General features: G+C 42.1%; 1 protein-coding gene across 3 annotated transcripts in view; it reads right to left on the bottom strand.

The window, feature by feature from the left end:
- Positions 1-14,898, bottom strand: part of Atp8a1 (ATPase phospholipid transporting 8A1) — a 233,233-nt gene that overhangs the window by 5,192 nt on the left and 213,143 nt on the right. For all 3 annotated transcript variants that reach the window (XM_045161357.1, XM_045161360.1, XM_045161358.1), the window contains 3 exons: positions 6,974-7,062; positions 6,170-6,262; positions 828-919 (listed from right to left, as the gene is read on the bottom strand). In XM_045161357.1, the coding sequence (XP_045017292.1) occupies positions 828-919; positions 6,170-6,262; positions 6,974-7,062 (274 nt within the window). The remainder of the gene's footprint in view (positions 1-827; positions 920-6,169; positions 6,263-6,973; positions 7,063-14,898) is intronic.

Genomic DNA, 14,898 nt, shown 5'->3' with positions numbered 1-14,898 from the left:
ACTATAAACAATTCCTTATGATTAATAAAGCCCAGGAGGAGACAGGCACACTTTTTTTTTTTTTTTTTTTTTTTTTTGCCAGTGGTGGTAAAACAGCCTGCTTCTTTTAGGTGGCAGACTCCTGGGCTGTCCACATCTACAGATAAGCTCATGAATAAACCCCCAAGTTGTTGGAGGGAGCGTGGGGATAAGAGATGGCCCCTAAGGAGATTATATCATTAGAAAAAAAACCTCTTGAAGTAGAAAGAGCAAAAGCACTAAACATGGACATATATAAGTGGAAATAAATTACATGTGGAAACATGAAACAAAAGATATATTACGTACACAAACAAATTTGCTACAGGGCTGTATATATTATGTTCCCTTTTCCATCCTTGAAATGTTAAGAGGGCAAGATACCTAATAACTTCTTACAACTCGAAATATTCATAAATATTTTTGAAGGGGAAAATATATGTTTCCCTGTGTTGCAGGAAAGCTGGAGAGGCTCTTGCAAAGTTATTGAAGTAGAAAAGATAACAAAAAAGCAGCTTTTAAGAGTTAAGATTTATCTTACCGCTTCTTTTTAAGATTTAAGGAGTCAGGAATGTGGACATACTGTTTTTCTTTAAGTGAAACAGCAGATTTAAAAATGTTTTTATTAAAAATGAGATGGCAGTGGCCCATGGTGTCTTTAGGTTTTCACATGTTTCAGATGCACAAAATTTGTTTTTGGTGTTAGCTGAAAACAGTTAAATAACCTTGAAGTCAACATACTGCTCCGATAAATGCCAGGATCTGGCAATGGCAGAGGATTCATTTAAAGTAGGAATGCAAATACTTACGGAGCAGGTTTTGTTGCAAGGATTCAGAGCGGTACAGGTTCACGTGGTTCTTCTTAAAGACGTTCTTGAGCAGTTGTGCCCTCTCTGTGAGGCTGGGCAGGTGTGAAAGTGTGAAATGCATTATCAACTCAGCAAGCCCGCTAGCCCGCCCGCAGTCCACCGCCCACAAGCCGGAGCCTCAAGGAGAGCCAGACACCCCTGCACAAAAGTTCCCCCAGAACTGGACGCCTGATTCCTTTTCCGCTATTTTTTTTTTTCAGATAGATAATGAGGACTCAAGAATTTAAATAACTGGCACTTTTGAGGCCATTTCTCTTGTAGCTAAGGAGGAATTTTGTTTTTAATAATAGTCTTGCAACAAGAAGATTGATTTATTCCCCATTACATTTAACTCAAATGGAAACACAGAACCTTTTCAGCAAAATTAATAATAAAAAAAAAAACAACCAAATCATGTAGCACTGTTATAAGGTTCGGAAACCTGAGTTGGTTTGCTATTTATATTTGTAGCATGGTATTTTTTGAGTTAAAAAAATAATTTAACTATTACTATGTCTTTTTCACACTTTGCAAATATTTTGGTGTACAATGATAGCTGTTAGGTATGCAGAAATATATAAAGGACCAATTTTATACTTTTAATCAGAGAATTCTATTACCAGTCTATTATGATTTAAAATATACCTATTTGATTTTAAAATTAAAAAAAGCAGTTTTTGCTAAAGTAACAAGGGAGAATATTGACTTTTTTGTGAATGCTTAAAATGATCTCCATAGATACAAATTTACATAATTAGTTCTGCAACCTCTAAGCAGCACTGAGAAATCAGGCATCTGCCCACTGCGATGGGCAGTGGGTTACTCCACATAGTCAGAACTCAGAAAGCAAGTCTTGGACATACTCCAAGCCTACGCACCTTACCAATCAATCGTTCCAGGTGTCTGAGAGCGATTTTTTTTTAACCCCCCCCCCAATATCGAAGAATGCAATAAACAAGGGAGGGATAAAGAAATCCACATGCATTACAGCTCACACACCGGCATTTTAATTGCTAGAACCAGGCCAGCTAAAAAATTTTTCCATTTTGCTTTTCTCTCACTATCAAAGTGTTGGAGTTATCATGAGTTATGTTAGTCCCAAATTTTGTCAGTTTTTTGAAACCCTGACACAGAATAATGTTTATCATATACAACGGGATCTTCACTGTGTAAATGAATCACACACTCAGGCAAAAAGGGAAAGGAAAGTATTTAGAAATGTTGATATTTGTGGTAATCTTCCTCACATATTTTTGAAAGCCCAGGGATGGTTACCAGGACTTACAGACATATTTTATTGTCACTGGGAATTAGTGACATTCAAAGGAGAAAATGGTTCATCTAGGACTCCAGTGCTGTGAACGTTATTTCTGCCAGTAGCATAAACAGTTATGAAGGAGAAAGGCTTTTTTTTTTTTTTAAATCAAGTCACTTTTCTCAGCCTTCTCTTTAAGCGATCTAACATTACAGACCCCGAGGGACATTCCTGCTTTCAGGAAGCCCTAGCTCGAGCAGCAGGCAGTCAGGGCTTGTGAGCAGAGCTGTGGCCAGGGTGCCTAGCTGTCTCTGGTGTTTGAGATTGAAATCACCACAGAAGGTTAGAGGAGGCAATGTATCATTCTGCCAGCTTCGGCAGCTCCAAATCCACTTTTCCAGGCTTCAGCCGGCCTTCCTCCGCGCATCATACTTGACCCTGACAACGGTACAATGTGACGCAGGCAGTAACTATACAGAAGATGGTAGCCCCCACCCCCGCTTCCCCCAAGTAAGAAAGTCTTTTTGGTGGGGGGTGGGAGGGGTGGGAGAGTAGTACATCCATCAGGAATATGGAGTCTTGCTATGGGTTGGTTCTGAATTGGTCACTTATTAGCTGGGTCTTTGTAGGCAAACCTTTCTCTGTCATCTCATGCATAATAGACAGTACAGGGCCCTCAGGCAGACTGTGAGGGTCCAGCCAGTTGTCAGCACTGTGCTTAACACTTAGGAAGCACTCAATAAATGCTGGTGCCTTCCACCCTTCTCCCTCAGATCCCAGGGAATTTATGGGAAGAGGTACTTTTTAAAGGATCATCACAAAGGTACCTTGCAAAGATCATTTTCGATGCTTTGGTTAACTTTCAACTTTAGCTCAGTTCCAGATGTCTACTACTGTACATAAGATCTTAATTTCAAATGCCTCACTCCACCTCTTTGCTAAGAAAACAGCTACGTTTTTTTCCTTAGTAACTCTGGCCTTCCCGCTTTGGTCCCTGTCGAGCAGCGTCCCTCTGCCAGAATATAAAGGACACTGACAGGAGGGTGTGTCATAAATCGTAAGTGGTGGGGTCTTGTCTTCCTCTGGCCCTACTCCACCTTTAGCAAATGACTCATCGTTTCAAGACTCCCTCACGTCGGTGCTGTTGGTGCTTCTGGGGAGTGCTTTGATGACACACACGATGAAGACACTGAAAGCATGTTCACATGAATAGTAAGTGTGCTGAAAGCTTAGGTTTTGTGGAACAGCATAATGCCGTGTGACAGAAAAAATATAATGTCATGTGACAAACATACGGAATGCAAAGAACCAAGATCTAGTCTCACTAAAACCACATCTATCCACAACTCTTGGCCAGTAAGTTTTACTCAGTCTTGTACGGCCTCTCATTCATTTACATATCAAGCTAGGCAAATCCTGAGCTTGTTTAATGCAATTACATAGAAATTACCGTTTCAGAACTGCTGCTTTCTTTCCAAGCCCATGGACATGTTGTCTCTTTGGTATTTGGTGGGGGTGAGTAGAAAGACATCATGCTTAAATACAGCATTTCTTTTAGAAACATTAAAGTATGTTAATGTTGGTAAAAATTCATGCACAGTCATGGGCAGTGTTGGAGTGTGTGGTTTAAGGTGATTTCAGTCATTTTTGAAGAGTGGTACACTTGCATTTGTCTATATATTGGGTTGGCAAACTACTTTGCCTGACTCACTGAAATGGATCTCTGGAAAGTAAGTGAGAATTCATTTATGAGAGCTGTGGTGTATAACAAGACTACGTGACAGCGGTGGGAAGAAGGAGGACTACAGCAAGCAGGCCTTATCTCTGCCCTGGAGGAGAGCCCGGCCTGGTCTTGCCCACGGAGGTATGCACTGTCATACTGGCATAAATTCCACCGTAAAACTGGGAAACAGAATTTCATTTGCTAGTTCTGAGGTGATGATGAGATCGCTTTCTATTAAGACAGACACTATGAACAAAGGTTGGGAGTAGGCCTCATTATGGCCCACCACAACACATTGTCTAACATCCCACATTCCCTATTCTTTGTTGAGGCTGAGGGGCAACCCCTGGGGAGGGACCAGATCTGATGACACAGGCCTCCTGACCTCAAATTCTGTTAAGGGACGGCCACTGAGGTGCTGGCTAATGTCCACAGCTGAAACACCAAATCCAAGTCTTATAATTATGCTTTGCCTGTCCATAAGGTACGTGGCTTCCACACACTCCAGCGATAGCCAGGAAAAGCTGCTCTGTGTCTAGTGAGGACAGAGCGTCCATCCTTCTGGAAAGGTCACAGGCTCTGGGAGGGCAGCTACTGCTGCTGTGTGGCTGAATGGACACATCGCGCCCACTGACTTGCCTCTGAGTGCTGCTCTCACCTCTGGTCTGAGCAGCTTTGTGGCACATGGTAGTGATATGTGGCCTTGTAAAACCTTTCCTATGGTTCAGCCTTCAGACAAAACCTTAGCTCCGGATAGAAGGATGAAAAAAGTACAGTAAGTTCCTGGGTCTGTCTTTGTTAATTATGCTTTTCTTTTTCTTTCTTTTTAAAGAAAATATGTTATTTATTTATTTATTTCAGGGAAAGAGAGAGAGAAATAGAGAGAAAGAGGCCACTGAACTCCAGATATTTGTGCCACTTGGTGTGTCTGGCTGCATGTGGATACTGGGGAATTGAACACAAGCTGTCAGGTCTTGCCAAAAAAGTGCCTTTAACTGCTAAGCCATCTCTCCAGCCTGTAACTATGTTTTTAGTCTAGATTTTTTTCAACTAATTTTTTAAAAAAGATTTTAATTTTATTTATTTATTTGAGATGGGGAGGGAGAGAGAATGCGAATATGGGTGTGCCAGGGCCTCTAGCCATTGCAAACGAACTCCAGATGTGTGTATTACCATGTGCATCTGGCTTATGTGGTACTTAAGAGAATCGAACCTGGGTCCTTAGGCTTTGCAGACATGCACCTTAACAGCTAAGCCATCTCTCCAGCCCCTAATTTTCTTTTAAATCATGCTTTGTGTATTCATTTTGGAGGACGATGACAGTGAGGAGAACTCTGGGAAGTGTAGCTTTACTGTAGACATGACATGTATCTACGCGGGTTCTGAACCAAAAATGCCAATGTGGAGACGTTTTCCCAAAGTCAAAACATGATCTTAATTATGTACTTTTATAAATAATTGATATCACTTTCAAGCTAAACACCTTTCTCCTTCATTTTCATTTTAATAACAATAATACCCGGAACTATCATTTATTTAATGCTTGTTAAGCACTATGCTACATTTGATTCAGTTCTTATTTTTATTATCTTATTTTTTCAGACAAGATCTCACTATGTAGCCAGAGGTAGCTTTTTAAAAATTTAATTTAAATATTAAGTTTTTAATAATTTTTGTATTTCTTTGCAAGAAAGATGTGGGGGAGGTGTGGAGAATGGGTGCGCCAGGGCCTCTAGCCACTGCAAACAAGCTCCAGATGCATGTGCCATTTTGTGCATCTGGCTTATGTGGATTCTGGGGAATAGAACCTGGGTCCTTCCTTTGCAGGCAAGTGCTTTAACTGCTAAGCCATCTCTCCAGCCCTGAAGGTCGCCTTGGACTTGCTATGTACCTCAGGCTGGCTTCAAACTTGTCACCCTACTGTTTCAGCCTTATAAGTGCTGGGATCCTTGGTGCACACCACCATGCTCAGCTTATTTCATTCAATTTTCACAACCATTTTTAGGAAGACCCATCACCCCCATTTAATTGACAAGAAAATTGAGGCCCAGTAGCATTAAGCCACATGGTTAAGGTGGCACATGCCTTGGTAAGGACAGATTTGGTTTGAATCCACACTTATCTGATTCCACAGTCAGCCAAGACAACACTGCCAGCTCCACACTGGATGACAAATAAAGTTTCGCAGCTCAGGAGGCAGAGGCAGGAGGATCGCCATGAGTTCGAGGCCACTCTGAGACCACATAGTGAATTCCAGGTCCGCCTGGACTAGCTTGAGAGCCTACTTTGGGGTACGGGGTGGGGGGAACCAAATGTGTCTTTTACCTTTGTCCAAGTACAACTGCTCCTGGGTCTTGAGATTTCGCCTCAAGCTCTTGAACTTCATCTACTAGTGTTTTGAAAGCAGTCCTCTTGACACTGGGGGAGAAAAGGATTTGCATGGAAAAGCCCTGTGAAGACTTTGCAGGACACTGAAATTCACTGTCACGTTGCTGGTAATTCCAACAGGAGCCACAGGCCAAGAGAAAAGTTAGAGTGCCCGTGTGCACCGACATAGGAACACTGGTTTTTAAAACAAGTCATTGAGATTTATAATATTCAAACTCGAGTTATTAAATGAATATGCAATTAATTTTAATGATAACTATATACTGTAGGATGAGATAATATTTTAAAACTTATAACCCTTGAGAAGAATTTGTAAGGTCTTTGATTCTTCTGTTTTTTATATATTTAATATCAGGAAAACCAAAAATTTCTTTTCATAGGTCTTAACAAAGGGTTTACAAATAGAACTTTTTTTTCTACCTTGTAGAGGGGTCTTGGAGAGGATTAAAAAAAATTCTTTTACATAACTTTCCTCAATCCAATGAATGCCAATCTTCACTATGTCTTTTATCCCATATTGCTTTAAACTAATTTTATTTTAAATAATGCTTTAAATAATGTTAACTGAAAGTACCAGTTTTACTTCTCATTTTGTCCATGAAACCAATTTCATTTTCTAGTTCCTGCATCACTTAAAGTTTGAAAGAACGAAACAAAACAGCCATTTCTAGCTCCTGATTTGCAGACTGAGCTGATGTCTGACTGTATCTTCGTGTGTGTCAGCGAGAGCTCCATACTTACACTTTGAACACCACATCCAGGAGCAAGGACGCCACCGGGATGGAGAACAAGCCCATCCAAAAGACGCCGGAGCTGAAAAGCATGGCTGCCTGCGCAAACCACCAGAAACAAAACTTCATTCACGGCTTGTTCTGAATATAACTGAAGTCATTTAAGTATCATGTGTAATATTTTGAATTTAAAGCATTTATTAAAACATACTTTCACGACACCACTTTTCCCCCTAAAGTAGCTAACAGAGTATCTATCACGTACCAACTCTTTCTCTGTATGAACATTTATGTTGTGTTCAGTGTATGGGGTAGTGAACTTTCACCTTCTGTTGTAAGTGTGTATCTTTTTAAGAATACAAAACATACTCTGGGTTTATGTATGATAAGAAGGCTGAGAAAATAAAATCCTGTAAGAAGCCAAATTTACTAACCCTGGTAAATGAAAATGTAAACTTTACAGTGGTAACATCATAGGCTATGCTATCATCCAGATTAACTAGATTAATTAAGATTTCTATGAAAGTAACAATTTGATTATTTTCAGCAACTGAGTGGGAATAATCTTAATTTTGGTTTAATGATTTATATAAAGTGTATCAGTATACATCTGTTATTGCTGAAGCCATACCAAATAGCTAACAGGTGAAAACAAAATAAAACTGTATTAAAAACAACTTTAATAATTCCTTTGTATTAGATCCCACATTGCTATAACAGGCTTTCAGATTGCATAAAAAATTCAGTGACTGATAAATTCTGTTAGTTGTGTGTAATTATAATGAAAATATCTTTATAATACAACTAGGTGACATAGAATTTAAAAGGAATAGTGTTGTACAGCAAAAACCAAGGGACTATTTTGGTTTCATTTTCTTGACTCTGTTTATCAACATGTTTAACAATTCCCAAGTAGTGAATACACAGATTATGATTCCATTCCAAAGCTATCTCTGAACACCTGTACACTGAGAAACCAGCAGAAAGGTTAGCCTCTACTTAGAAGTCAATTCAGAAATCAAGAATGATGCAGACTTTAATTCTTCTGCACACAGTCCTCCTCAGTTGTTGTCAGACAAAAAGGTAGTAAATTTTAGATTATGTCTCATATTTCCTATTCATTTTGATCAATGGGCACAATGAACTACTCACATTTTTTCTTAACTATTTCATGAACTATTGATATGGTCTGGCATTCAAGGATGCTAGCCCTTCCTTCCTTCCTTCCTTCCTTCCTTCCTTCCTTCCTTCCTTCCTTCCTTCCTTCCTACCTACCTACCTACCTACCTACCTACCTTTCTTGCTACAGATCTGAACACATTTACTATAAAAACATGCTACCCTAGAAAAATGTCAGGAACTAAAATTTGCTACATGGGTTCCAAGGAGCAGTGCCTATAGTCTAGCTACAGAACATGGGAAAAGTATTCCCATAAAAGTCACTTTATTTAATAAGCAAAACATGATCTCAGATGTGTTTGCTGACATCCTCAATAGTGAAAACCAACAATAACTATGTACCAGGAAATGTCTATCAAGTTAGTGGGTTTTGTTTAGAATGAAGGAAGCTTTCTAATAAGGCAACAGTTGTTAAAGAAAAATAAATAAAACAACACATTTGATTTCCCTTCGGGGGGGGGGGGTGAAGGTAAGATTCTAAGTTGCCTAACTGAAAATACCACGCAGCCTTGACTTTTAATATAGTTTAACGTGGGGGGCCGGAGAAGCAAGATTTATTCTTGCCTTGGCCACCTCGTATTAACCTCGCATTAAATGTGCCCTGGTGGAAAAGGCAAACTTGGAGACTGCAGGCTGCTAATTCTGACCATTGTGATGCTAACGATGACTGGAGGGCAACTGGAACCCACTATTCAGCCATCAGCTTTTGGCTTTACAAGTGAACCACATGAATTGAGGGGAAAAAAGTTTTTCTGCGTCATATCTGAAAGCCTGTCAGATTTTTTTTTTCTTTTGCAGCGTTAATCCAAACCTAAAAGATTTAAAGCCCACATTCGAATTTAAGACAGAGAGTCTCTTTGTATTTTTTTTTTTTTTTTCTGGATGAAGAGGGTGGCAGTGGTGGGGGGAATCAAATCCCACAGAGGTATTTCCTTCCTTTTTGTACAAGAAAGCTCCCTTCCCTGGGTAGAAACCAGTTTTGTCTCTAACTTTTCACATCTCCCCACTCACACGCGGGTCAGCTGGGAAAAGGCGAACTCTCCAGAGACAATGGTGGTGACAGGGAAAGCCTGTGAGGGGCTACCCTCCGCCTCCCTCCAGGAGCAGCATGCAAATTGTCTTGCGTGTGGGAGATTGGGGGGCAGTGCCCAGTGTCCCCGGCCTCCCCTATTCCGGGCTCTGAGAAGCCAAATGGAATTTGCTACAAAAGTGTCTCCCCCGGGGGACTTGAGAAGGGATCAGCTGAGGGGGCAGAGGAGCTGGTCCCTGAACAAGCGACTGCTTGTCTCGGCAGAGGACCCTGGCTCCAGATGAGGCCACGAGGCCTTCAAAATACACCAGCAGCTGACTGAGAACTCAATCGCAGCAGCAGGAAAGCGCTGTGACACTTCCACGCAAACGTGCAGGAAAGGAGTGTTTGAGGAGAGAAGGCTCAGGAACAGATCAGGTTAGAAAGGGGTGCTGGCCACTGTTCTACAACGCCCACGTGGTTTCTGAACGCTCGCACCCCAAGTGCAGCAGGTCTGTGATCAACAGCCCTGATGTGGTCCCAGACGCTGGGATTCTCAGCTGCTGCCGAGCTGACTACTAATTAAACCCAATCAGGTGGCGTGTCCATATGTACCGTTGACATGGATTAGGGATGGCTTTTTTTTCCCTTCTTCATCTTCATCTCCTGGAATACTTTAAAGCACTTTCTTTCATCTGCTGGTCTTTCTAGTGATCTGTCCCACAAGCTTTAAGGAAAGAAATTCTTATTATGATATCAAGTTAAGTGGAAATCAGTCTTTTAAGCTCATGGTTTTCACTGCAATGTTATAACATGATTGTGTTATCTAGTATTTTGAAATATCTCGCTGGAATATATGACCCAGTAATCAATCACTGTTAAGGTGCCACTTATTTAAATTTGCCAGCTTAGACAATGGAGATTTTTTTTTTCAAAGAAATGATTACACATTAACTTGGGAAGAGGAGAAAATTACTGAAAAACCACTGCTATAAAACTTGTTTTCAGGCTGGAGAGATGGCTTAGCGGTTAAGCGCTTGCCTGTGAAGCCTAAGGACCCCGGTTCGAGGCTCGGTTCCCCAGGTCCCACGTTAGCCAGATGCACAAGGGGGCGCACGCGTCTGGAGTTCGTTTGCAGAGGCTGGAAGCCCTGGCGCGCCCATTCTCTCTCTCTCCCTCTATCTGTCTTTCTCCCTGTGTCTGTCGCTCTCAAATAAATAAATAAAAAAAAAATTAAAAACAACAACAACAACAAAAAAAACTTGTTTTCATTTTTCTTCTGAGGCAGGGTCTTGCTATGGGACTGTGCTAGAATTTGTAATGTAGACAAGCCTTGCCTTGAGTTTGGTCTTCCTGCCTCTGGCTCCTGAGTGTCTTGGGTACAGGCTTGCAACACAACGCTTGGTCTGTGGGTCATCTCTTCTTCCTCTCTACCTCCTTCCCAGCCTCCCCCCCTCCTACCTTCTTTTGTTTGTTCTTTCTTGCTGAGAGAAAATAATACACATTCTAAAGGAGTTAAAAGTTAATGAAACAGTTTAGGGGTGACAGGGCCACAAAGTGTGTAAGTTTCTCTTGGCTAAACATGGGAATTGTCCTTGGGCCTAGAGGAGAAAGTTGAAGTCATTACACTTTACTACAGGTCACAGACTTCTGAAGGCTCCAGACTTTCCTCATCTCTGACCTTTTAGGAAGTACTTCCTCTCCCAAGAAAGCCCTTCCTACTGAATGAAGATGTCTGGGAAGTTTGTCCTTTTTCTAGAAATCATTACTCCAGATAACTAACATCAGGACTAATCTGACTCTCAAGGGGGTCTTCTCAAACCCTGTTCCCTCCCCCCAAGAGCTACGTCTTCCTTCCTTCTTCACTCTCCTAAAGCTCGAAGCTATAGTAAAGTCTTTCTGAAATTTATCCTCTAGTCTGCGGGTTTCATTCATTGAATTCATAAGACACAAACCCAGAGACACCTCCAAATTTCTGTTTCAACAATTAAAAAAACCCAAGTGGGGTTTGGGGGTGTTCAGTGGTTAAGACACTTGGGTAGTGTGAGGGAGGCCCTGCGTTTAATCCTCTGCACTACAATAAAATTTAAAAAAAAGTGACAAAAACCAACAAGGGACTATTTTTTCATATAATTAATATATATATATATCTCTGTGTGTGTGTATATATATATGTGTGTGTGTGTGTGTGTGTGTGTGTGTGTGTATATATACACCTGGAATTAACTCTGTTGTCTCAGGGTGGCCTTGGACTCATGGCGATCCTCCTACCTCTGCCTCCCAAGTGCTAGGATTAAAGGCGTATGCCACCACACCCGGCTTTTCTTATATTTTTATTCACTTATTTGAGAAAGAGAGGGGGAGAGAGAGATGGCAGGGCCTCCAGCCATTGCAAATGAACTCCAGATGCATGCAACACCTTGTGCATCTGGCCTACATGGGTCCTGGGAATCAAACCTGGGTCCTTTGGCTTTTTAAGCAAGCCCCTTAACAACTAAGCCATCTTTCCAGCTCAAGGAGGGTGACTATTAAGTGTCTAAATGAAACGCTATACAAGGGCTTTCTATACTTAAAAACAGCGAAGACTCACAAAGAAGTCAGACCTTGTACAAGTTCAAGGACACCGTATAGGTTGAAAAGTCAATGGTCAAGAAAGTAGGAGAATGAGCGGCACAAATACAGGAAATTCTGTGCTAAGACCTGACCATAAAGATAGCCCAGCTGGGCGTGGTGGTGCACGCCTTTAATCCCAGCCCCTGGGAGGCAGAGGTACGAGGATCCCTGTGAGTTCCAGGCCAGCCTAGGCTAGAGCCTATTCATCTTTCTAGGAACAGATTCTGAGACACACTTAAGACATGGAAACATTCACAAAAGCACAGCAAGTCTTCTGTAACAGGGTGACTGCTGATGGTCATAAAAAAAGTACAAGCTTAAGCCAGGCGTGGTGGCGCACGCCTTTAATCCCAGCACTCGGGAGGCAGAGGTAGGAGGATCGCCGTGAGTTCGAGGTCACCCTGAGACTACATAGTGAATTCCAGGTCAGCTTGAGCCAGAGTGAGACCCTACCTTGAAAAACCAAAAAAAAAAAAAAAAAAAAAAAAAAAAGTACAAGCTTAGATCAAATTTAAAAAAAGCCACTATCATAGTTGTGGAGTGCTATGGCAGAACATGCACCCATAAGAGTTTACAGTCCCTTCAGGAACATATTAGCCGCTGGGAAAGGTACCAGTGATACATTTATTTGTGTTAATTTGACAATCCAATTTTCCGAACGATGTGTTAAACTGGGCTCAGCTTTTGCTTGTAGGCTAGAATCTCGAATCTCATGAAGTGGCCCCGAAATTAGTGGTCCTTTAAAAAGCACTCCTTCCTTCCATTTCCTCTGCCTCTTCCTTCCCTGACCCCTGCTCGCCCCCAAGGGCTGAGTGACTTGGGTGAATTGAAGGTGCAAATCAGCCAGGCAGCCTCTGGGAGTCAAGTGCTCAGTGGCATTAATGAAGGCTTGGCAGGCAGAAGCAAGTTCCTTCAGAACAGTCCTTGGAACATCTTTCTGCACACACTGGCACGATGCTTCCCCACACCCGAAATCAACTTGGGAGGAAGGCAAGTACTTTATTTAAAATTTTTATTTATTTATTTTTTTGAGGTAGGGTCTCATTCTGGTCCAGGCTGACCTGGAATTCACTATGTAGTCTCAGGGTGGCCTTGAACTCAAGGTGATCCTCCTACCTCTGCCTCCCAAGTGCTGGGATTAAAGGCGTGCGCCACCACGCCTGGCAAGTATTTGTTTTTCTTTTTGTGAGCAGCAGTAGCAAACAGGATACTGTGGCTGGGTAAGCACTTGTACATCAGCCACAGGAGAGAGCGAGATCCTAACAGCTCCAGACACTGTTCACAGCATACCATGTAGGTATCCAACTGTTCGGTAGAGGGACCCTACCTTGGTAAAACCACCACCACCACACAATCTTTGATAAAGTGAAGGGTGAAACATGCCGGTTTTCTCTCCCAGCTCTCTGTGGGCCCCTGCACTCTGCTGACGTTGGTCAGTCCCTTCTGTTGCTCTATGAGGAAGACATGTGTCTTGATTCATGCCGACAACACAGGTTCTCAACCATCCTGGCAACTTGCGCAGAGCTGTCTCCCTTCGATACGAGTTTGTCCAGTGAATAAACTGCTCACACTTAAGCGTACAAATTATGGATAGCAAGAGGGCGGGGCTATGATTAACAGTGATTATCTTTGGGTCAGTGGGCTGCTGTTGGTGCCCCCCCACCTTTTCCTTTATATTCTGATGTCTATCCGAGGTAAAATGTTTCAGTTAGGTTGACATTTTGTTTTTACTATTTTAGTTTTTTTAAAAAAACCAATTTCCAAACTTTTCAGTGTTATGAAAAGCACTTGAACCAGTTACAGAGCTACTAGTTTCAGTCAGGCCTCAATCTCTTCTACAGTGAGGATTATTTTACTAGGCAGGATTACAACCTCTCATTTTTTTTTTTCTTTTCCTCTTTAATTTCTTGCCAAATGTTTCACTAACTGAAAAGAAAGAAATGGACAGTTTTGTAATGATCCTTCTATTCAGAGAACTGTATGTTATTTATTCAACACTCTTGAATTTCTCTGATTTTTGTCACATTTTCTAGTTTCTTTCTTCTTCAGTTTTTTTTTTTTTCTTTTGAGGCAGGGTCTCCCTGAGTCGCCTAGGCTATTCCCCAACTCCTGACCCTCCTGCTCAGGCTCCTGCGTGCCGGGACGACAGGCGTGGGGCACCACTCTTGGCTTACATTTTCTAATGTTCTTGCTCTTAACCACACACATGTCTGGCAGAGATTTCTTCTTCTTGCCCGTGCTGTGAGTGGGGCCTTTTTCTTTTTTTCTTCTTGGTGTATGAGGGCTATTTTTGAAGATTTAGGGCTTTTTGAAGGGAGAACAAGTTAGAGAAAACTCCAAAAGCAAGACCACTCTGTATTTCTTAGGATCTGGTTACATAATGGCCGACTTAGGTCTAGGGAGTGAACCGTGCTTTCTGGCTGGAGCCCTTGGACCTATCCCTGCTGGGAGAACTCAGAGGGGCTTGAACTGTGAGGGGCTGAACTCAAATCCTTAGCTCCCACGCCTCTCTGTCTCTCTCTCTCTCTTTTTTTTTTTTTTTTTTTTTTTTTGAGGTAGGGTCTCACTTTAGCTCAGGCTGACCTGGAATTCTCTATGTAGTCTCAGGGTGGCCTCAAACTCACGGTGATCCTCCTACCTCTGCCTCCCGAGTGCTGGGATTAAAGGTGTGCACCACCATGCCCGGCTCCTCTCTCTCTCTTTTAAAGCCTATGGGATCACTTCCTTTTCCCTCCTCTTTCCTGTGTGTCTGCTAATCCTTCCAGTTCCTAGGAAGCATTGTCTTCAAGAAACCATCACTACAAAAACAGGACCAAAAGCTCTTTCATGCTGGGCTTCAGACGGAAGGTATTATTATTATTTTTTCATACTAATGCCCACGGCTCTTCACTTGCGGTGGCTCCTCCGTTCTCTGTCGACGCTGGTCGCTACATATTTCTTTGGGAGAGATATACTGTGTGTGGCTGGGTTCCAGTTCCAACCCTACCCCACCCGGTCTCAGTCACCCACACAGTCTTTTCCCTGTGGAGTTGCCTTTTCTCAGTCACTCAACCTCAGTGGGCTGAAAAGATCTGGTTCGCTGAACCTGAGACACAAACACATTCTTTACTACCTTGGAAGCTGAAACCCACAAC

This window comes from Jaculus jaculus, chromosome 11 (assembly GCF_020740685.1).
Source record: "Jaculus jaculus isolate mJacJac1 chromosome 11, mJacJac1.mat.Y.cur, whole genome shotgun sequence".
NCBI lineage: Eukaryota > Metazoa > Chordata > Mammalia > Rodentia > Dipodidae > Jaculus > Jaculus jaculus.
The sequence above is the reverse complement of the archived record's forward strand: the minus strand, read 5'-3'. Positions and strand labels throughout refer to the sequence as shown.